At 59.2% G+C, this 21,310-nt stretch overlaps 1 protein-coding gene, 1 long non-coding RNA gene and 2 other non-coding genes across 18 annotated transcripts in view; all 4 read right to left on the bottom strand.

Moving 5' to 3' along the window:
• The window catches only part of LOC107515753, a 50,061-nt gene extending 35,621 nt beyond the window's left edge, over positions 1-14,440 (bottom strand). For 13 of the 15 annotated variants that reach the window (XR_004954375.1, XR_004954374.1, XR_004954385.1 and 10 more), the window contains exon 1: positions 234-14,440. This is a non-coding gene — a long non-coding RNA (uncharacterized LOC107515753). Of the gene's footprint in view, positions 1-103 lie in introns of all 15 variants that reach the window. The other 2 variants (XR_004954380.1, XR_004954378.1) reach the window with 2 other exon arrangements.
• On the bottom strand, positions 10,923-10,987 carry LOC118611557. The gene has a single exon (XR_004954515.1). It is a non-coding gene; the product is annotated as a small nucleolar RNA SNORD64 (small nucleolar RNA).
• Positions 12,900-12,971, bottom strand: LOC118611568. The gene has a single exon (XR_004954524.1). It is a non-coding gene; the product is annotated as a small nucleolar RNA SNORD107 (small nucleolar RNA).
• A 1,826-nt stretch (positions 14,441-16,266) lies between the features above and the next one.
• On the bottom strand, positions 16,267-20,742 carry SNRPN (small nuclear ribonucleoprotein polypeptide N). Its single transcript, XM_016154874.2, has 7 exons — positions 20,613-20,742; positions 19,446-19,597; positions 17,944-18,055; positions 17,404-17,556; positions 16,920-17,058; positions 16,521-16,646; positions 16,267-16,427 (listed from the first exon to the last, which is right to left on the bottom strand). Exons 1-7 carry the CDS (start codon positions 20,613-20,615, stop codon positions 16,390-16,392), a joined length of 723 nt encoding a protein of 240 aa, XP_016010360.1. The 5' UTR covers positions 20,616-20,742; the 3' UTR covers positions 16,267-16,389.
• Positions 20,743-21,310: the final 568 nt, after the last annotated feature.

Raw genomic sequence — 21,310 nt, 5'->3', positions numbered from 1 at the left:
TAAAGCCCAGCTTGCAGACCGAGTTCCCTACCATGAAGGAAACAAGCCATTCTCGATTACTCACTAATTAACGCATTAATTAACTCGAGCAGCGCAGACGCACTTCGCCCGAGCCTCGCGTCCAGTCGGAGGCCACAAACGCGGTGCCGCCTCGAGCCGGCCCTGCACAGAGTCCCGATGACTGTCCCCGTGACTGCCCGTCCACGACCCAAGCACCACCGCCGTGCACGCACCTCAGACTCGTCTCCACCATGTTCCTCTGGCGTTCCGACTCTGCTTCGCTGTGAAGACGGCCGGACTGGTCGCTAAGTTACACGCTCCTCACGGTCACTCAGGAACTCTTCCTAACGGCCGCTGGGAATGCAGAGCTGGACACGGCAGCCCGTCCCCAGGAGGCGGCCAGGCAGAGGCGGAGACAGGCGCAGCCCGGCCGGAGCGCTGAGCCTCCTTCTGGCGTCTGTCAAACTTTCAGGGGCAGAGAGGAGGGGCCTTCTCTTCCCGTCGCGCCGCACAGCCATGGTGCACTCTGCAGCAACGTCCCCCAGACGTCCTGCTCCGTAACGCACACTTCCGCGTCAGATTGTCACGCAACAAAATACAAACATACAGGTAAACGACGCCAAACTATTTAACTTGTGCAAGTACAAAGTTTCAAAAAGAATCCCGAAACAATCACAATAATTACCATTATGACAACACTGATGAACAAGCGTTACTGAATTTTTATCACGTCAGAATAATCCCATTCCCCCAAAATAGCAACCATTAACATTTCGGTAAGAACTAGAGGCACATGGACACATCTCTGTACACACAATGCATTTCTTTGTCCCAAATGACAATTTTAAATATCAAGTGAAAACAAACATCCACATCAGCATCGAATCACTTTTTCGGTATTTGAATTACATTCATGATGAATAAGCTGTACTCGTGACAATCTCTCTTTCATTAATGTGTATTTCAGTTGCAAACTTTCACACTCAGCCTATAAAACACTTTCTTCTCTGGAAACCTTAGAGCTGAAATAAGATCCTGGCAGCAACTTCGCACGATTCCAAAAGTTTTACACACTCAATTCTGATTGTTGCTGCCAAACTGCTGTTCAGAAAGGTGTACAGATTGATATTTTGATCAATATTGGATAGAACCTAAGAAATTTTCATAATCTGTATTATAGGCAACTGAAATACACCACTTTTGACATCTGTCTGACTGTCACATAACACACAACTCTAACTGTTCACTGGGAAATTTCAATAAGCTCTCGAAGAACTAAAAATATTCACACCACCGACATTCTCTTCTCGTACAGACACATGTGTATATGACGAGAGAAAAAACACATATGGAGCTGCTTGTTTTGTATAAAATCTAACTTACATTTATACATAACATAAAGCAGGCTTCTAGACATGCTTAATCCGAGGCTACTACTACCATAATTTAAAAAAAAAAGATGTAAGGCAGTAAGATCAGAAGAGAGCGTTGACAGATCTTCACCCCTAAACACTAATTTAACAGATCCATATGCGCACACACACCTACGGCATACATGTGCATATGGAAATCTGCAGAGAACATTCATACAGCATAGCGAAATAATTACTTTAGCAATGTGACTCTTAAGTATGATTTAAAATGACAACTGCCAATGTCTTCTTTCTTTCTAAAGATAAAAACATACCCCAGGGTTATTTTGTTATAAGTATACAATCTAACCTTTTCTTTCCATGAGAACCTAATAGCATGAAGATACGGAGTCCATCTGTCCATCCCTCTCCCTCAAACCCCTCTGAACAAACACCAAAATGTTCCGAAGCCTTAAGACGCCAACTACTGTTAATTACCTAGTACACTCCCGAAACGTGACAGAAGTCAACTCGTGAGAGTCTACAATGAAACAGTTACAGATTTACGTTTTGTGAAACTGTGCATTTAGAAAAACCAGATTTTAAAAAATGTTTGCAAATATTTACAAAAGTGGCTTGAATGTTGTCGTGCAGACCGATTACATACAAAACTATCAGAGGGAGAATAAAATTTCACATGAAATGCATTTCCTAGGATTGAAATGTGTAATGCTGCACCAGCAGTACGCCACAAACCTACGCCTTCGCTTTTTCAAAGTGTGATCGAGCACTGAACAACGGTTTACGAACTCTCTCCGGGAAGGAAGAGGGAAGGCACACACTCTCTTCACTTTTCCTTCTCCTGGCGGCGCCACATACAGGTAGCAAAGTATGTGCAGCTCAAGAAATGCACCGTTCTCTCGACCTCCCTGCAAAGACACTTGGAGAAAGTAAAACCATGACGTGTTACATCGGATTATTTACAAAATTATACTTGGTGAGACTCTGTACATCTAGAAAGACTAGATGTTCAAAATTAAAAACTCGCATCTGCCTATTATTTACAAAGCTGTCTTGAATATTGTCATGCAACCGAGGGAACACACACAGAGCTGTGCAGTTCCGAGAGGTAGTGTTACGTCTCTTCCAAAGTCATTTGTATCGCAAATGTTTTCTTAAAAAAGAGTAAGACAGGCTGGGGGAGGACGGACAGGCGGAGCACCGAGGGCGTCAGGGAGCTGGAGACTGCGGCGTGCCACGACGGCGGCGCGTGTCCTCAGACTCACAGACCGCGACGCCGAGGCTCGGCCCCAACGTGGGGTGTTGGCTCCGCGTGGTTGTGACAACTCAGTGTAGACCCTTCAGCTGCACCCCGTGTGCCACTCTGGGGAGGGGGAGCTGATGAGGGCATGACGGCCCACGGGCTGGGGTGGTAAAGGGGAAGATTGTGCATGTTTGGGGGGCAGGGGGTCATGGGAAATCTCGGGACCTTTCCTTCAATTTGGCTGTAAAAACGGCTTTTAAAAAAGTCTTAATAAAAAACACCGGTATAAAAAGACTGTATCAGTGAGCGTGGTACACCCAGAAACACCGAATGAATGCACGTGGTGAGACGGCAGTTTTCTGAACACACGATCATGCGTGACGTGACAGTCAGCCACGCCGTGAAGGTGGAAAGCCACACATAGAGTTCACGTGGCTCCACGTGGCTCCAGGGGCCAGTTTACCAGTGATTAATTTCACTGCCACGTCGTTTCTGGAAAACAATGGTACCAGCGAATTCACAGTGAAATATTTACACAATTACACTTGGTGAGGCTCTCGACACATCTGGAGACCCTGGCTGTGTCACTAGCACGTTATTTACAATGTTGCCTTGGTTACTGCCATGTGACGAGCGAACACACACCCACCTGTTCCACAGGTTCCACAATGTTCTTTAGAAAAACGGTCTCATTCTGAACCTCAGCATATCCGGGAAAATAAGATACGCCTACACATCCCTCCCTTACAGGTATCTCTTATATAAAACGGAAACCGGTGTAATGATTAAAATGGGCTATAAAAAGTCTTTTAACCACTACTCCATCTCCTCCCTGACAAACTATGTACAATAGCAACTGCTCGACACAGCTTTCAAACAAACCTCTAAGAACCTATGTAGTTCTTAAAATAATTTGCAAAAATTAAATATTTTGACCTTATAATTTAACAATGTGATGACTGTAATCTATGCACATCCGCAATCAACAAACACCAAAAACAGATAAATAAAAAGGCGTACATTAGAAACGAGGTCAAAAAGCACCCACTACCCTCATCCATACCCCTCAGAACAAACTAAATATACAGAGGGAAAAAACCCTAACTACATTAAAACATTTCTGATATTTAAACCAGATCAGCAATGTCTACGTATGTAGAAAAGATAGGTGTTTAAAAGATAACACATTGCACTCAACAATAGAGCTTGTGTGCCATTTTACAAGCACAATAAAAAAGCTCATGTGACATAATTTTAGGTGAAATATATCTTAAAAAATTAAAACAGACAGGGATTTCTGTACATCTGCAGAGTCGGACGGTGTAAACACAAAAATCTGATCAAACGCACACACCTATCTCACCGCCCCGAACACACCCGGAGAAATGAAGGCCGCGGCTTCAGGGGACACTTCTGCAGCAGCAGGTGTCTTTACCCTGGTTCATCACCGTCATGTTCACCCTGTGCGCGCGCACGGGGAAACGCTGTTTCTGCAGACCCAGCACCTCCCCACGTCTCACACGAAGCCTGTGTACGGCGCACGTAGCGGTCAAACGCGTCCCCGCTTTCTGTCCCCATTCTGAACACCTAGGCATTAGTTTGGAGTATGAAGATTTTATAATGTTTAGGTTACTTAAAATACAAATAACCATTTCTACACTTTAGCGAAGTATGTCTAATTAAAACAATCTCAAGAACACAAAAAGAAACAAGCGAAAACCCTCAAACTCAAGCCTAACTCACGAAGACACCAGCTCGATGATCAATGAGTCTACTGTTCACAATTCAATGAAAGTATGATTCTAAAATTAATTGACATTGGAGATTATAAATTGAAGTGTTTCATAAAACATTTCTCGTCTATGTGCAAAAAAATATAATCCCCCTCAAATCCATCCCAGATACAGTATAACAATTCTATTTGCCAAAATAGTGTTTTCACCTGTCAATCACTTTAGTCAAAAATATGTCAGCAATTCCTATGCAGATGTTATAAATAAAAACATCTGTCCACCATGTAATTAGTAGCCTCACAATACCCTCTAGCAAGTAAATACAAGTTCATAAACTCAACCTTCCTACACCATATGCATCCAACGACCCGAGGAGCAGAGTAAAGCTGAGTGGTAATCATTTGGCCAAATGCTCTATATCCTATGGCTTTTAATAGTTTCACACACGTACACATGTGTACATGTATGTATAGGTGCAAAAATACATGTATACACGTATGAATGTGTAAGCAATCCTTGTATTTCAAAGACAAAATTAAAGTAAAAACTTATACATTCTAACAATTTTATATACAACCATTTAAAAATATACGCCCCCTGCTGCCCAGTTAGGGAAAGTTTGCACTGTGTGCAACATACCTGTAAAACAGGCAGTTCTAGACATTCCTATGCTTTAAAAATTGTGGTAAGTGCATCTATTACGTACACATATTACAAAAACATCCCTTTGTCGGTTCACGATTCAACAAACTCAAGTTTGACATGCCATTGCCGACACCCCCCCAAAAACATGTTAAGTCGCCTGCACGACTAGAAGGACTCTGAAGCAAGGACGATTCGCTATTATCAGTGAAAGTCGAAGTCCACTGGCAAATGAAGACCCTGCTCGCCTCTGCCCTCCTAGCCAGCACAGGCAGGGACTTCTAACTCCTACGAAGGCCGTGTTCTCTCTGTCTACAGAGAAACCGGAAAACCATGAACAGGCACACCGGCGGTTACAATGCCATCTCCCCCACGAGCGACCGCGTCACCAGGCCGTGACGCACTACACCTGGTGCGCATTCACCAGCTGAACACTGAGCATGACGACTCAGTGTCGACATGGAGAGGCCAGACCAACCTCTCTTAGCTGACAGAAAACACTGTGTCCTAGTAAGTGGACACTTGTTTATATTTATGAAAAATTTACAATGTCACACATTGTTAAACAAAAACATTAACTAACGTTAATAACACTGTTGATTGTAACAAAATGTAGAACAACAGGTACCAGAAATAAGACGATGTTGCAAAGCAACTTAACGATGAACTCCACTGGCAAAAGGTAAAGATCCGACCTCTGCTTGAGGTCAGATGTTCACAGACGGCCCGCATCTGAGTTCTGAGCAGTGGGCGAGGACCATCCCGCACATCTGCAGCCCCACAAAGCGCCCCAATTCGGCTTTTACTTGCCTGGCACCATGACGCAGCCCAGAAACCCCTCGGTGACCTGGAGAACCAGACTCTGCCCGCGCCCCGTGTGGCAGGCTCTGGGCTCGGTGACACGGGGAATCGGCGTCTCCCCTGTGGCATGCAGAGCGGGGACGGGCCCGCTCGACCCGAGCCCGGCCCTGGGTGCGGTGATGCCATCACAGCCGCTGCAGGACACCTGTGTCCACGCAGAGTGACAGACGCGGACAGAACCACCCGCCCCCGCCACAGCAGCACCCGCCGAGGGATGCGTAAGGCGCGTGGTCCACGGCCTACTGACAACTCAGCCTGCTAACGGTGACGCTGCAGCGGGAAACCTCGCAAAGCAGGTGCACGCGCCTCATTCATACGCGTTATTCTCGAAATGCACACGAGTGACACGTGGCAACTTGGTTTTCCCCTGATTAATGCGACAGGCACCCCCCCTCCCATGCCCTCCCTCTCCTGCTTCCGTGAGCACAAAAAACGTACACAGAACCCTGGAGCTTTACAGAACGTCCTCGGAATTCCTCTCTGGAATGTTTTCCAGGAGACAATTTTACAACACAGGTTTTTAGACACTTTCCTAGGAAACCAGCTCTAACACCACATGAACCGATATCAGAGTGTGTAACAGAGATCTGTTCACGAACGCAGCCTCTGTGCGTGAGTGTTACATTCCAGGAAACCTTAAGTAAACAATCAAAATAGAACGAAACCTTTACATGTTGAATTCCCTCCCCACCTCCTAACACCAATGAACAGTTTGTGCACATTCACCGTTCGCTGGGTCATTATGTTTCTTTCCTCTTCCCACCACGAACTGAACACGATAAACACCCCTAAGAGTCTGGACACTGGAGCGGCAGGCGCCCGCCGAGCACGCTGGCAGCGAAGGCGCGGGGCAGCCCCAGGACTGCGTGCCGCACGCCCATACGGACGTCACACGCGAGGACTCTTGCTGGAAGCGCTCGGGTACTCCACAGCAAGGAAAACGTCCTTTCCCCCCAAATCCAAAGACTTGCAGTGAAAGGCAGACAGTCGAGAGGCAGGATGGAGTCATGTCATCTGACGGCAGCCCGGGACGCTGCTGGCTGGCTCCGGACGCGCTGTCCCTCCCTTTCCATCCGTGTGTCCCCGCAGGGCTGGCCACGGCCGCCGGACACCTCTGCAGCAGCCCGGCGCTGCGGGAAGCACGCCCCGCCCGGGCAGACACCGCCCAGGCGCCCGCTCCCTGGGTGGCGTCAGCCCGGGGCTGTCCTCACGAGGGCCACAGGCGCCGGACACCGGACTCGAGTGGCAGAGGATGCGCGGGAAGGAACATCCCAGACCTCAGGAGTCCACGTGGTCAGGGTGGAGGTGGAGAACCCCCCGTTTGGGCACAGGATGCCCTGTTACCGGTGCATACAACCCTTTGTTCTCTGATCACTGCCCATGTCTCACGTTCGGGAAACACGCCACCCTGCAAGACGCAGCGCGGCTCTCAGCGTCAACCCCGCTGACCTCGGGGCCGACGGCTGAACCAGAGCACCTCAAGACGGACGCCAGGGGCCGGTGTGAAGCTTCAACACGGTGGAAATGACAAGACGCTGCCCTAGGAAAGCAGCCCAGGCGGCACCGGGTGGCGTCTGCGGCCCCCCACGCGGAGACGCCCTCAGCGTCGGCACGAGCTCCCCGTCCATCTTTCTGGGCTCCGTTCCGGTCCACGGACGACAGACACTCCCACACCTTTTCCCTCTCTGGAAAACCGACAGTCAAACGTATCGTGCAGCAGTCTTCAAACGATGGTGACAAACGCCCCAGGTGCTTCACGTGCTCACCTGCCAGGACCTTCTCCGAGTTACCTGGACACGCTTTCGTCACTTGTAAAACAATTGTTCAAAGTCTTTTGTTTTGCACCAGAGTCGTAGATAGGTTTCTGTACATTACAAAAGTCAGGAGAATAACTACCACGTTCCGTAGCTCGGTGACGCGACAGGTGTGTGTCCGTGGAGTTCTACGTGGCCGGGTGTCGGCCGCCTGCTCCCACGTGAAGTGCCACACACGGCACAGTCACGGCGACCTCCGGATCGCCGAGACCGGCACGAGGTGAACACGTGCCTGTTCCAACACGCGAGGTCTGATCTCCAGTGAGCTAGCCTGAAACGGGGAGGTGTCCGACCAGAGCGGGCGACCGTGAGACACCCCCCCTCCCGCCAGAGCCCCGAGCTGACACGGCACCCGTAGGTGGGCATCGCCCTAACTGATGGAAGAGGTGAGCTGTGCGTGACTCGCAGCCCCACCCTCTGCTGCCAGAGGCATGAAAAACGCCCTTGATTTTTGGACTCAAAGCTTAACGGAGAAAGGGGAGCGAGGCTGGGGCCCCAGAAGCCGAATCCGGCTGCCCGGTGCGGCCGATCCTCCCGCCTGCTGCTCGTCTGCGCACTGACGGGCCGGGAAGGAGTCAGGGCCCGTCACACGCCCGGCCAGACGCCAGTTCCCCGCGGGGCCCTGGACGGCGGGCGGCCGGGACCGCCCCGCGGCCTGCCCCACGGAGGAGGAGGATCGGCGAAGGCGGCCCTACGCCTCTCAGAACCGCCTTTCAAACTGTGCTGCGTTCTCGTCTTGGAAAAAAGCCGTGGTTTCTATGAGAGTGTCTCGGTTAGGACTTCAGCCATTTTGAGGGATGGGGTGTTTCTGCTGTTACTGTGACACCCCTCAGAGAAGATGCCCCGTGTCTGACAGCCAAGGCTCTGACACCCAGTCTAGCTCACCGGAGGGCTGTACACACCCCGAAGTGTCCCCCATCACACAAAAACAACCACAGCCCACGCCGCTCAGCAATTTACACTTGCAGTCGTCCCATAAAGCAATTGTTCATTTCGTTTAGCCCAAGCCCCAGAAAAGTCTCGTTTTAAGTGAGTGCCTTTGTAAGTTACCGTGATTTTTCACCTTCTGGTCGCAGCCGCAGAAACCCGTGTCCCTGTTCCCAGCCTGCATCCCTCCGTCGGTGGCCGCAGCACGGGCGGGGGGACTCGGACACGACCATCTCCGTGGTCCTCCTCACTCCCCAAACCCAGGGGAATCCCGGCTAGGTGGCGCATTTTCAAAGTTCACAGGTAAAAGCACACAGTGCTCTGAAACGCCTGCCCCAGAGAAGCGTCTCCAGAGCACGGGACTAGGCTTCAGCCCCCGCTCGCGGCCACACGCGCCTCTGCAGCCCCCGGGCCGGGCGGACGCGCCCCTGGAACCAGCGTTTCCCGGACGTGGCGCCAGTCACGGCACACTCCACCTGGTCCCGCGCGGACGTTTCACAGAGCGAGACGTGCTTGCACGCGACGGGGTTCGCGTGCTACAGGCCAGCGACCAACACGGGGCACGAGACACGGCCCCGGCAGCCACGGGTCCGGCGGAAGCAACCCCGGCCCGGAAACGGCGCCCCAGCGAGGTCGTGGCTCCCCGACGGCGCTTTTCGAGAACACCAGTCGCTTCCCAGCGATCCCTACGTACTGGTCACTCTCACCCGAAGTGAATTTGGGTAGCTCATTCACTATTAGCGAAATCGTCAAAACGCAGATGCGTTTCCTCAGCGGAGGGACACCATTCACGTGCACGTTGGCGACGTGTCCTCACAAGACACACGGATTTTTTTTTGACTAAATAGAGGACCGTGTCTCATGCCACACACGTGACCCAGGGGCTGTTCTCGGTCGCCCCGATCTCGTGCTACTGCAAGAGAAACCAGGGCGCTGTGTGGCGGCCTTGATCACGTGACACGCGATCTTCTTCGCAGCTCCCCGCTGAGCTTATGCTTTCACACGTGCTCACGACACGCTTCCTTGTCCGTCCGCACGCGAGTGAGTGGGCACAGGAAACGGGTGTTTCGCTGTGAATCGTGGCGTCTAAAGCAACGGCACCTGTCAACTACAGACCCGCCGAGGTCCCCGCAGACCGCCCCCTCCCTCCCCGCACTGTCACCGGCCACCTCGCCCCCCACCGTCCCTCACCAACGCTGTCAAATATCAGCCGAACCCCAGACCCCCTGCAGGACTGGGAGGCGTCGGGCACGAGGACCAGGAACGGGCGTGACCCTCAGGCCGGCCTCCCCGCCCAACGCCCCAGCCGGCCGGCAGAGCGGCAGCAGCCCGGGCACGGCTGTGCTCGGCCGCCGCTGCCAGTGTCCTTTCTCCCAGGGGCGAGGGGCCGTCCTCGGCTGCCCCACACAGCCCGGGGGAGGACCCCGGCCACCGCCACCCAGCAGAGCCCGACTCATCCCTCCCTGCTCTCACGTGCTCCTGCCAGTGGCTCGGCGCCGCCGAGGAAGCGCCCTGGCCTGAGGCCGCCCGCACGCCTCGGGCACACTGTCCCCCCGTCCGGGCCCGACCGCGTCTCACTGAGGCTCGTCGCCGCCGTCACGCGCACGCTCGTGTGCGCACGCCCCCAGCAGACGCGGGCGGCGTCAGGAGCGCGGCCGCGCTGTTCCGCTGTCCGCGCGCACGGTCACATTCAAGTTTTTCCCCAAGTCCCCATCTGATCGGTCGACGCCCTCACAACAGCGTATGAGCAAAGCGCACGCACCTGATCCCGGGCCGCCCCGACAGCTGAAGATCCGTCACTCACACAGGTCGAGGTGGCCGCTGAAGTATGATGTGGCGTCAAAGACTCAATTAAAAACGCGTGGCATCTAGCAACCCAGTTCCCGAGGGCTCGGCATCCCCAACTGCGAAACGCCGACGTCACCCCCGCGAGTCAGCGCCAGAGCTGCTAACCTCCGGCCGCGTCCTGCCGACGCGCAGAGGAGACCAAGAAACACCGGGCCCTCTCCGAGCACTCGCTACCAACACAGGCGGAGCCGCATCTCTGCCCACGGCAACGTCACAGCGCCAGACCGCAGTCCTCGCGCGCGGGGCCACCGGAGCCGAGTCACAGGGGTGGGGACACGGTCCCAGTACACCGGGGCACAAAGCTGGAGCGAGTCACCCCAGCAATGCAGACAGACACAGCGGAGCCCTGTCCCGACTGTCCTTCCTGAAGCTGCCACCTGACGCGCACAGCGGAAAGGCCGAGGGAGACAGCCGGGGGCGCCGGTGTGCGGGGCGCCGGGTGTGCGGGGCGGGCCCGCGTCCCTGGACTGACGCTCTGGCCGGACTTCAGAGCACTCACATCGAGTGTCACCTTCCTCGTGCTCAGAAACTGCTCATCATGAGCCCGGCCAGGGGCCCTCCCAGCAACGGGCCAGCAGAGAGACCAGCGCCTGCACACAGGACGTCCCCGGCTCGTCCCCGGCTCGGGAGAAGGAATGTCACCTTCACGTCACACAGTTAACTGGCAGTGACGTCATTCAACGGAACAGCTCAGAATCCACCCCCAAGCACATCACCCAACGAACTGAACGCTGACACACCCCAAGGCTGCCATGGCCACCGCCACAGGGGGCAGCCAGGCTCGCTGCTCCCCCACACCCTGTCACGACCCGGGCTAAGGTCAGAGGTGCCACAAAACGCCCCAGGGCTGAGGTAGAGAGACACCGACATGGCCGATTCCACGAGAAAGGCCCAACGCAGACAAGGCGGCCGAACAGTCCAGCGACAGGCCCTCACACTGCCATCCGCGGGGCTGTGACAGTCCCGGCCACGTTCTGACGCCCTGAGACCAAGGGCCAGGGGAGGATGGTGACAGGGTCCCAGTCTGACCATGGAAAGGGGAGGGCACAAACCTCCTTTCCGGGGATGAAGTCGCCTGACAGGAAGTGCCTGAGCCGGGACCTGCGTCTCTGACTCTGTTGCTGCAGCCGGCGTCACTGCACACGGGGTCTGTGCCCGTGATGTGCGCACGGGGAGCCCAGAGCCCGGGCGACACACGCCCGCTGTCCCAGGTCACGCTCTTGTCCGACGTCCAGCGAGCTCCAGGACCCCCCGGGTCCTGGCCACCCTGCCCGCTGTTTGCCGTCGGTCCCGCTCGCCAGAGGGAGGGCGTTCCCGCAGCCTCCAAACCCCTCTGTCCCTCGGCAGGGCCTCCCCTGGGTGGGCAGCTCAGGGTGCAGAGCGCCATGGCGGAGACGCTGAAGCTGCTGCCCTGGCCAACAGGACCCTGGGCAAGCTGGACAGCGCCCAGCAGCGCGGGCGGCCGGCGCTCTCGGTCGTCCACCAGCTGTCTGAGAACGTGCCTGAGGCAGACCCTGGAGCCACTCTCTCCAGGGACACCCGCTGCCTGCTCACTGGGGACAGGTGCCACCTCCTGCCCGCTCACTGGGGACAGGTCCCGTGCTGCGTCAACACCCGAAGCCGCATGCCAGTGTCTGTGTCCGGGACACGCACGGGTGGCTGGGTCCCACCAAGCTGCTCCAGGACTTGGTCACTCACTGAGGACACGGCCTCACACCCCGTGACTGCAAACTGCAATTTTCCCGTCTCCACTTTCGGGCCCGAAGCACTGAAATGTGACCCCCACAATAACACCGTGAACTTGGCGACGAGGAACAGAGCCAGCTTCGCTCCATCAAGTACTGGTCAACAGGGCAGAGCGTGGCCCCTGCCAGGAGCCCCGACCACCACGGGCACAGACGGTCAGGCGCCAGGCAGGCCTGGTGGCCAGCACACACCTCCCACTCCGAGTAACCAGAAAGCGTCTGAAAACTGGATCTGACCTTCCAAAATCGGCGCCACTGCCCCGTTCTCAAACAGCTCGTGTGACGGGTTCCACACCCCCGGGTCAGCCGCGGGCCTCTGAAGCAGAACCAGATCACGGAGGAAACCACCGGCCAGGGCCGGCGGCCCCAGGGGACGGCACTTACCACAGCCACCGCTCTCCAGGGGCCCCCTCGCCCCGGACGCTGCCAGCCGACCCGAAGCGGGGGTCTCCCCGTGCACGTCCTGCGTCCAGCCCCACACACCGCACCTTCGGGGGTCCGAGGATGAGCGTCTGCGTTTGCTTTCACCAACAGAGACATGTACAGAATAACAGCGAATTAGCTCAAAACGTCTGGAAATTTTACAAGCGGACGTGAGGAGCTGGCAGGGGCACAGGACACCTGCCATGCCCGCGCTCAGGTCTCGCACACCGGGCCAACACTTCCTGCTGGGGACGGCATTCTGTGGAGCGTCTAGCGAGGCGCCCTGACCGGATTTCAGTGTCACGTCAAGCTCAAGCTTTGAAATCATTACGTTCAGACAAGGTCCCATGTCATCATGAACCCAGCCAGGGCCTCGGCGCTGCACGCTCACTTTTCCTCTAGGTCATTTTACCTGGATCGCTCTGCGCTTCTGTCCTAAACGCAGTTATGATGACCTCAGGCTGCGACGCTGCTAGGTGCCAGCCACACAGACAGGCCAGGGGCTTCAGGGATAAGCTCTCGCTTCCTTTAGTCGTCACCTAGGTGGGCAAAAAGACTCGGTGTGAGACCGAGACGGCTGTGACGCGACACGGCCGCAGTGAACATGCTGATGACAAAACGCCTTAGTCGTTTAACGCCGCTGAATTCTGAGCACTGTCACCGCGCGTCAGGCCCAAGGCCGCCGCAACGCAAAACGTGTAGCAACTGCGAAACGTGTTTGAAAACGTCGTAGACAGCAGAGTGTGCAACCGACTCCTCGTTGAAATAATGGTCTTATTTAAGGAACGGGTTTTTCCTTGATCTTTTGAAATAAGATTATAAAAATTCTAGACAAGTGTTAAAAACTATCATCACGTAGTTCTCTAAGTTACCCGTATGATCTACAATAAGATCTGTGAGAAATTAAAAATCCGTCGTGCTTACCAAAACGTGAGCCTCCTAATCTCACACGCAGAAACAAAGAAGCCGAACTCAGAGCAGAACGGAGGCTGCCGGGGCTGAGGGCTGGGGGCACGGGGAGACGCGCCACCCACAAGCGGAGCTGGCCCCGGGGTCTGGGGGACAGCGCAGCAACTGCGGCTGCTTCCGTGCTGCACACGGCGGAACCCTGAACACAGCCCCACACGCTCCGAAGTCCACGTCCGCCTTCGACTCCCCCAAGCCTTGACTGTGGCCATCCCTCAGCACACACGGGGTCCAGGACCCCCACCCACGGATGCCGCCCGCGGTGCTCCAACCCGATGTCAAATGGCCTACAACCCGCAGGGCCCATGGGTTCCCAGCCGCTGACAGACACTCCGCCTCTGACCCGAGGACAGTGGGACCTGCAGGTGCAGACCCAGAGGTGCGGGGTCGGCCATGGTCACTGAGTTAACCCCGACGCAGGTCAAGGCCATGCTGCTCAGGGGTCGCCGCACGTGACCTCGGCTGAGGTGGTGTGCTATAAACCAGCTCACCCCTGAGCAAGGAGGCAGATGTGGGGCCTCTGCACAGCACATGTGCGAAGTCACAGCACACACTTCGAAGTCACATTCGTTACCGATCACTATCTACAAAGCTGGGGAGAGTGAGAGGACTTCCAGGGCGCGGCGTAACCTCGAGACAGCGCGCCCGCGGGGTTCCCAGGGCCGGGCCCGCGTCACTCCCGACGTGCGTTCACATGAGTCCGCTTACCTGTTACGTGAAACACAGGAGACCAACCCAGACCCGAGGCGTCGGGCGCCTGAGTGCTGGAGCCAGAGCACCACCTGAAACTGCCGTGTGAGCCGCGGGGAGAACGCAGGGCCCGTCGGGGTCACCGCTGACACGGCGACCAGGCAGAAGGGGTGGACCAGGCAGAAGGGGTGGCCCACGCGCGGCACACGAAACACGCTCGTCTGAACGCGGGGCCGTGCGCACGATCCTGAGACACGCCGAGAACTTGCTGCCTCGAATGTTTAAAACCTGGCGAGTTGGGCAGAAGAGCTCAAGGACCCATCAGGGGTCGAGCGGTGGTCATGGGGATGGGGCGCCCGGCCCAGGGGGGGCGGCGCGCAGGGCCTGATGGCTGGGGAGGGGGTCGGCCCATGAACCAGGCACGTGTCCGACCGGTGTGCTCCATGCCTGAACCCAGAGACCGCCCCGCCGCGCTGGCGTGTGTCCCGGGGTGACGGTGCAGACCCCGGGCAGACGGCGCACACACTGACCTCACGCCTGCGTGCGTTGCGTGCAAGTCCGTGCCCACGCCGTCGCCAGCATCTGCTCCACGGACGACGAGGACTCGCCAAGCTCGGGTCGGTGCCGTCGGAGGACGGCATCATCGAACACGGCCGACGCCAGCGGCCGAGGCCTGGCTCTCGCCACTCGCCCCCGCCCGCGGAGGCCCCCTCCGCGTCCCGGACACACGGCCAGACCCGCTGTGTCACAGAGCTTGCAGGTTTTAATGGAAGACAAGGCCGTCCCCCAGCAGAGAGGGCCCAGCTCGCCCGACTGTGACGCCCGCCTCACGGCAGGCAGCACCGGGGCAAGTCCCTCAAACGTGCCACACGGCCACACGTGCGAAGTCTGCGGGCCGCCCAGGTCAGCCAGCTCGGACCTCTGATCGGGCGACACCGGCCCACAGACCAGGCTGCAGAGAACAGGCTGCTTACTGCCTGGGTACCAGAGCAGGACGACCTGTGGCCTCTACCGCGGTCAGCGTCGCCCGACTTCCCAACCAAGGACCGCCTGGCGACCGCCTGCTCCTCACCTGGCAGTGACCCTCAGTTCCGGAAACTTCTCTGTGAGATGCTATAAATTTGGCGACAGTAGCTGTGGTCACTCTGAAGGCCCCTTTCCCTTGGGAGACCGTGACCTCCAAGGCCAGGATTTCAAGGATACAAAGGTGACACACGCAACCTGCGCTGGGCAAATCCGAGGAGAGAAAACGCGATCAGTCCCCCAGCCTGTGACCGAGGGGTTCGCCCGGCCGCCAGCGTCCCCCACTGCCACCCTGGGGCCTCAGCCAAGACACCTCGGTCCCCTCCCTCCTCCGCCTCTGGGTAATTCACTGCTCCGTATCCGGCCCTGGCAGAAGCGCGAGGCGGGGGCGGCCCACTCTACCGGGAAGTGGCCGTGGAGTTTCCGGTCACATTGCTACGTCGCTAAGCTGGGAAGAGGCAAGAGCTGCACGTCTTACGGTGTGAGAAGGGACATGACTCCCCTGAAACGTGAGTTCTGCCGGTGCCCGCGGCCCAGGCCCCGCCAGCCGGTTAGAAGTCTGCACGCACGTACTTACCTGCAGGTGGGGACGGTGTCGCTCCGGGCGGTGTCCGAGCACACCACTGCGATGCCGGACGACCCGGGGCCCGCGGCCGGGGGCAGCGGCCGCCCCGGGCCCCCACACCCTGGCCCGCGCCCCGCTTCCTCCCTCGGGGGCCCCACTCAAGGGCCTTCGTCCCACCCGACTCCCCCTAAACACCTAACCGCGGGTCAGGAGCGTCCTCGCGGCAGACGGCCGTTAGCCGAGTCGAGGCGCCGACACAGGCCACGTGCTGTTTGCCCTGCGGGTTCCAGAGAAGCCCGTGCACACGCGAGGCGTCGCGGGGCCTCTTCACCCCGGACGAGCTCGAGGACGGCCCGTCGCCACGCCGGCCTCCACGGACGCGACGGGCCAAAGAACGGACGACGTGCCTGGCGGCGGGTTTGCGCTATGCGTTTATTAGCGAACAGGGGTGCGGCGGGGAGGGGACAAAGGCTCACGAACACTCGACACGGGTTCACGAGACGCACTGCAGGGGGTGACCGAGGACCGACAGCATCCTAGGGCCTCGGCGGGCGCATTCCCGGGGGCGGCGGGCCTGGAAGAGAGGAGGCGGGGCTCCCTGAGGCGGTGAGGCGCGGAGCCAGCCAGCGAGCCGGGGGCGCTGCGGCGCCCACCTGTCCCCACTCACCTCGAATTCCTGGTGGCGGGGGTCTCATGCCTGGGGGGGGCATGCCTATCGGTGTCCCGCGGGCAGGCGGCAGGCCGATTGGTGGGCCCATGGGTGGCCGCATGCCAGGGGGAGGAGCCATGATGCCTAGGCAGGGAAATGGCGGACGTGACGAGCTCCGCCACGGCTCGGCCTCGACGACAGAACCAACCCAGGCAACACTTGGGGAGGTGACCCCGACACCGAGCAGAGCTGCCGTGCCAGCCACCCCCAACTCCAGACCGCTGAGGCCTCGGGCGGGAGCCGCGCGCCAGGCCCGGGGTGGGCCTCTCGCCGACCGCGTTCCAGTCACCCTCTCCGCACGGACCTTCGGCCCCCTCAGAGCCCGGTCCCTGCACGTCTGGCCCGTCAGCTCCTCACCTGGCGGGGGGGTGGCTCGGCCCACGGGGGTGGGGGGCGTGCCCCGACCCGGCGGGTACTGCGTCGGCGCCCCGGCGATGCTGGCGGTGGCAGCGACGGCCGCGGCAGCCACAGTGCCTCGTCCCTGCGGGGTCATCACCTGGGGGGGTGCGGCCAGAGAAGCGGTGAGGGGACGGCAGCCCCGCCCCTCGGCGGCTCCGTCCAGCTCCGTGGCCGGGTGCGGCCCCCGGCACAGGAGCGCGCTGCCCCGTGCGCCCCCCACGTCCCAGCGGGCCCGTCGGCGTCTCCTCCACTCACGCTTCTCTGTGCTCGCCAGGACCGAGACGGCTTTGCTCCCTGCCCTCCCCACACGCATCTGTCCCCAGTGCCCACTACAGCACGTGACCCTCACGGGGTGGCCAGCGCACTCAGCCCCCTCAACCTCCTCGGCCTGGGCTGCAGGCGCCTCCTCCCTGCAACACGAAGCCGGCCCGTGCTCCCTCACCTGTTGGGACGGTCCCCCGACCCCTCGCACAGGGCCTGCTAGTCCGGCAGGAGCCTGGGGAATGGGGACGCCGGCCGGCACTCCTCGGCCTGCGGCCCTGCCAACCCCAGGGCCTCCTGCAGCTCCGGCGAGCGGCACGCGGGCAATGCCGGTCTGAAACGAGCAAACCACAGCGCAGCTTGGCATCGAGCGACTTACCAGAGCTGTCCATCACTCGGACCACGCCCACGGACGGCCCCTCCCACTGCAGCCCACACCACCTGTCACGTCTGTGTCCAGGGGAAACACGGAGCACCCCAGGAGGCCTCACGTGGGGCGGGAGCACAGCTCCCAACTGCGCCCACGCACGCCCCGGCCCAGCCAGGGGACATGACGCGGCCCCTGCTGCCCGTGGAGGGTCCGGGGCACAGGCATGCAGGAGCCGACGCGCTGGCCCGTCTCACTCGGCAAAGGCAAACGGAGCTGCGCCCCCAGGCTACCAACTGGGCGACACACCAGGCGCCCGAGTCCCCACCGACGCCCCGCCCCGCATCCTCTTACGTCTTTGGGGGGCGGTCCCTCCACCGTCATGGAAACCAAGTTCTCCCCTCGCAGCAGCACCAGACCCAAAACCCGCTTCTCTTCACGCTCGGGCTGCTTCGCGTTCTTTGGCCTGAAAATCGGGGGTGAGCTTTAGTGACAGAGGTTGGGGGTCGCTCACTCACTGAAACGCGGACAGAGCAGTAGGTGCAGACTGAACGGCAGCTGAAGCCGAGGCACTAACGCTCAGCTGCGCCACACGCGCGACTCAGCCGGTGCGTGCGGGTGAATCGCAGCTCTTTCCCCACCAAACTCAGTCCTTCAGAATGTTCCAGCAGCGTTAAACTAGAGCGGAACGAATTCCTTTGTGGACAGCAGATGCAAAGGGCACGACTGAGACTTTTAAGACAGAAAAACCAAAAACCGAACGAGATGGGAACGGCAGCAGGAAATGACGGAAAGAAGGGAAAAACCAGTTCTGAGTGACACGCCTCTGCACTCCCGGCCTTGCCTCCTGCGTTGTAATTTATGACCACAGGGAACTTAAAACCACGAAACGAACGCCGCCGTTTAGGTTCTTCACTGCCGGCGGCACACGTCGCACACGCATGAGGCGCGTGACGTGTGGCACAGGGGAGGGCGACTGGCGCGCGGCCGTTCCTCGAGCGGCCGACAGTGCTCCTGAGGGGGGCCACCGTCGCCACCACCGCACACGCTACGCGGGCAGCACTGTCCCTGGAACTCAGCGAGAAGAGTAAGTAAATTCGCGGCATGCCCAAAGCCGATGCCAGATGCCTTCAGCATCTATCGACGTGACAGTGCTCTTCACTGATCATTTAGGCAAACGACACGGAACTTCTGCACTGGTCCCATGGGAGCAGGAAGGAGAAGGTGGGTGCCGTGAACTCCGCTCCAACACAAAGAGCCGGCACAGCCGGGCGTCGGCCTTTCCCTCCCGTTTACACACACTGAGTGACGGGGCAAAGCGCGGGCTGTGGGGACGAGGGCTGTGGGGACGAGGCATCGAGCCAAGGCCTAGGGTGATGCAGCCCTGCAAGTTCTGCCCCCAGGACATGCCAGAAACTGAGCCATCTCGAATGACCAGAGACGGGGCGAACGTCGGCCCAAACACCAGGGATGAAATTCACCGCAGCAGACGGGGCGATACGAGGGCCACCAAGTCCTGCGTCCTTCCCGCTCTGTCCCGCACTGCCCGACCGGAGGCCGCGCCCCAGCCAGGCATGCAGAGGGGGCCCCCTGGGCAGGGCGCAGGAGGGAGGCGGTTCCTGGGACAGGGGTGACCAGCAGAGGGGGCTGGAGAGGCACCAGGTCCCCAGTGAGAGAGATGACCCAGCTGGAACCACAGCCCCACACTCGCCAAGGCTGGCCTCGTGCAGCAGCCCCGCGCCCCGGCCCACGTCCACGACCATGGCACAGCCCGCAAACCGGCCTCCGGGACACGGACCCGGCCAGCGGCGGCGCTGGGCCAGGGCGGCAGGCCGGCCCCCCCACCCCCCGCGTACTTGATCTTCCGGAACTCGTCGCAGTCGCAGAGGATCAGGTTCATGTGCTTGTCGAAGGCCTTGAAGGTGCCGATGAAGATGCGGCCGTCCTGCAGGATGCAGCGCATGCGGTAGTCGATGTGCTGCAGCATCTTGCTGCTCTTGCCCACCGTCTGCGGGGCGGGGGGGGCGGGGTGAGCACCCGGCCCTGGACCGCGAACCCGAGCCCCCCAACCCGGCCCAGAACCGGGTCCGCTCAGACCCTGAACCCCAAACCCGACCCCCCCGTGCGGTCCAGAACCCCATCTGCCCGGACCCTGAACCTGGGCCCCCCGCCTGAACACCAAACTCCAAACCCGGCCCCCTGAATCGCAAACCAGGCTCCCCACGACCTCCGCGCCAGCGTTCCTCCAAGCACCCGCAGGATGCTGACTGATCTGGGCCCAGGACCCCCACCTGCCCCGCCCCGCCCAAACCTGGGCTCCCCCCACTTCCCTGCCAACATTCCCCTGATCTTCCTCAGAATGCTGGGCCCACCTGGGCCGAGGACCCCGGCACTGCTCCATGGAACCCTGTACCCCACGAGGCCCCCAGCAGCTGCCCGCCACCCCGGTTCCCTTCAGATTCCCCGCCTTCCCTGGCTCCCGCCCAGGCCCCTCCCTCCTGCAGAGGCCCGGCCTGCAGACCGCCCCCAGCACCAGCACCAGCACCACATGCCGTGTGTAGCTCCCAAGGCCTGTCCTAGCTCGTGCACACCCGCACCCTGTTTTATTTAGGGCCTGGGCACTGTCTTCACCCATTCTAATCGCTTTTGTCCCACTGAGGCAGCTTCTTACAAGATTTTTATCCCGAACCCCCTCTTCAGACACCTTGGCATGTGGACGTGCTGTCTGGTTCCACTCTGTGGCCTCTGGAGACCAGTCACCAAGACCGAGGGCTCCTCCCACTTCCGGGGCTGCCCCGCCCCGGGGGACAGCACTTCTCCCTGGGGTGCTCTCCAGCTCCCCGCGGCCCGACCTCAGGTTCCCCCCATGAGGCCCCCCTGCTCTGACCACTGAAACCGCAGCCCCTCAGGTCTGCAGCACAGCCGCCCCCCCCCCCAACTGAGCCCGTTCAACGACAAGGACCCGAAGACCGCGCGCCGGCTCGCCACCACGCCGGCGGCCGGGGCCCAAAGCCCCATCTTACCATGATTGCAGGCCCCCTGGATCCGACGTCCACGGTGAAGCTCGGGACCCTGTCGACCTGAGGGAGGACCACAGACCAGGGACGGCACAGGTCCTGCCACACACGCCAGCCGGGGCAGAGCGGCCGAGCACGGGGCCTGCGGGGAAGCGGAATGGAGCTGCCAACCCGTGCACGGCCCGCGCCCACGCAGGGCTCCCGGCCTCCGTCCCCCACCACGTGCTCACCCCGCTAATTCTGGTGCCCGTCGGCCATGGGGCAAGCTCGTCGCACGAGGCCTCTGTCCTCTCACCGTCAGACCCGCCCCACCCACTCCCGAACGTCCCCTCGCGGGGACTCCTACATGTTCCCAGTGACTCTCGTCGTCTATTCCCACACGCACGTCCACCCGCCCTCACTTAGGGGGCGTGCTCTGCCCTCGACCTCGGCATTCTGATACAAACCTCTGAACTGACCCTGAGTTAGCTCAAAGTCTCGCTTCTCAGCTGAACCTCCCAGAGTTTTCGGCCTCAGTGACTCTCTCCTCCAACCCAGTCCCCTTCAAAATGATGCTGGGTGGCCCCCCCTTGCCAGGCCCCAAACACGTCGCCGCATCCTTGCTGGACGCCTCCCGCACTGGAGGGGGACATGCGCCCACCGGCTGCCCACACGGACACGCGGGCAGCTCGCTTTAAGACCGTGCTACCGACTCCCCGACACCG

The sequence above is a fragment of the Rousettus aegyptiacus genome, unplaced genomic scaffold (assembly GCF_014176215.1).
Source record: "Rousettus aegyptiacus isolate mRouAeg1 unplaced genomic scaffold, mRouAeg1.p scaffold_m13_p_14, whole genome shotgun sequence".
NCBI classification, from domain to species: domain Eukaryota; kingdom Metazoa; phylum Chordata; class Mammalia; order Chiroptera; family Pteropodidae; genus Rousettus; species Rousettus aegyptiacus.
Note: the sequence above shows the minus strand (reverse complement) of the source record. Positions and strands in the feature narration are given on the sequence as shown.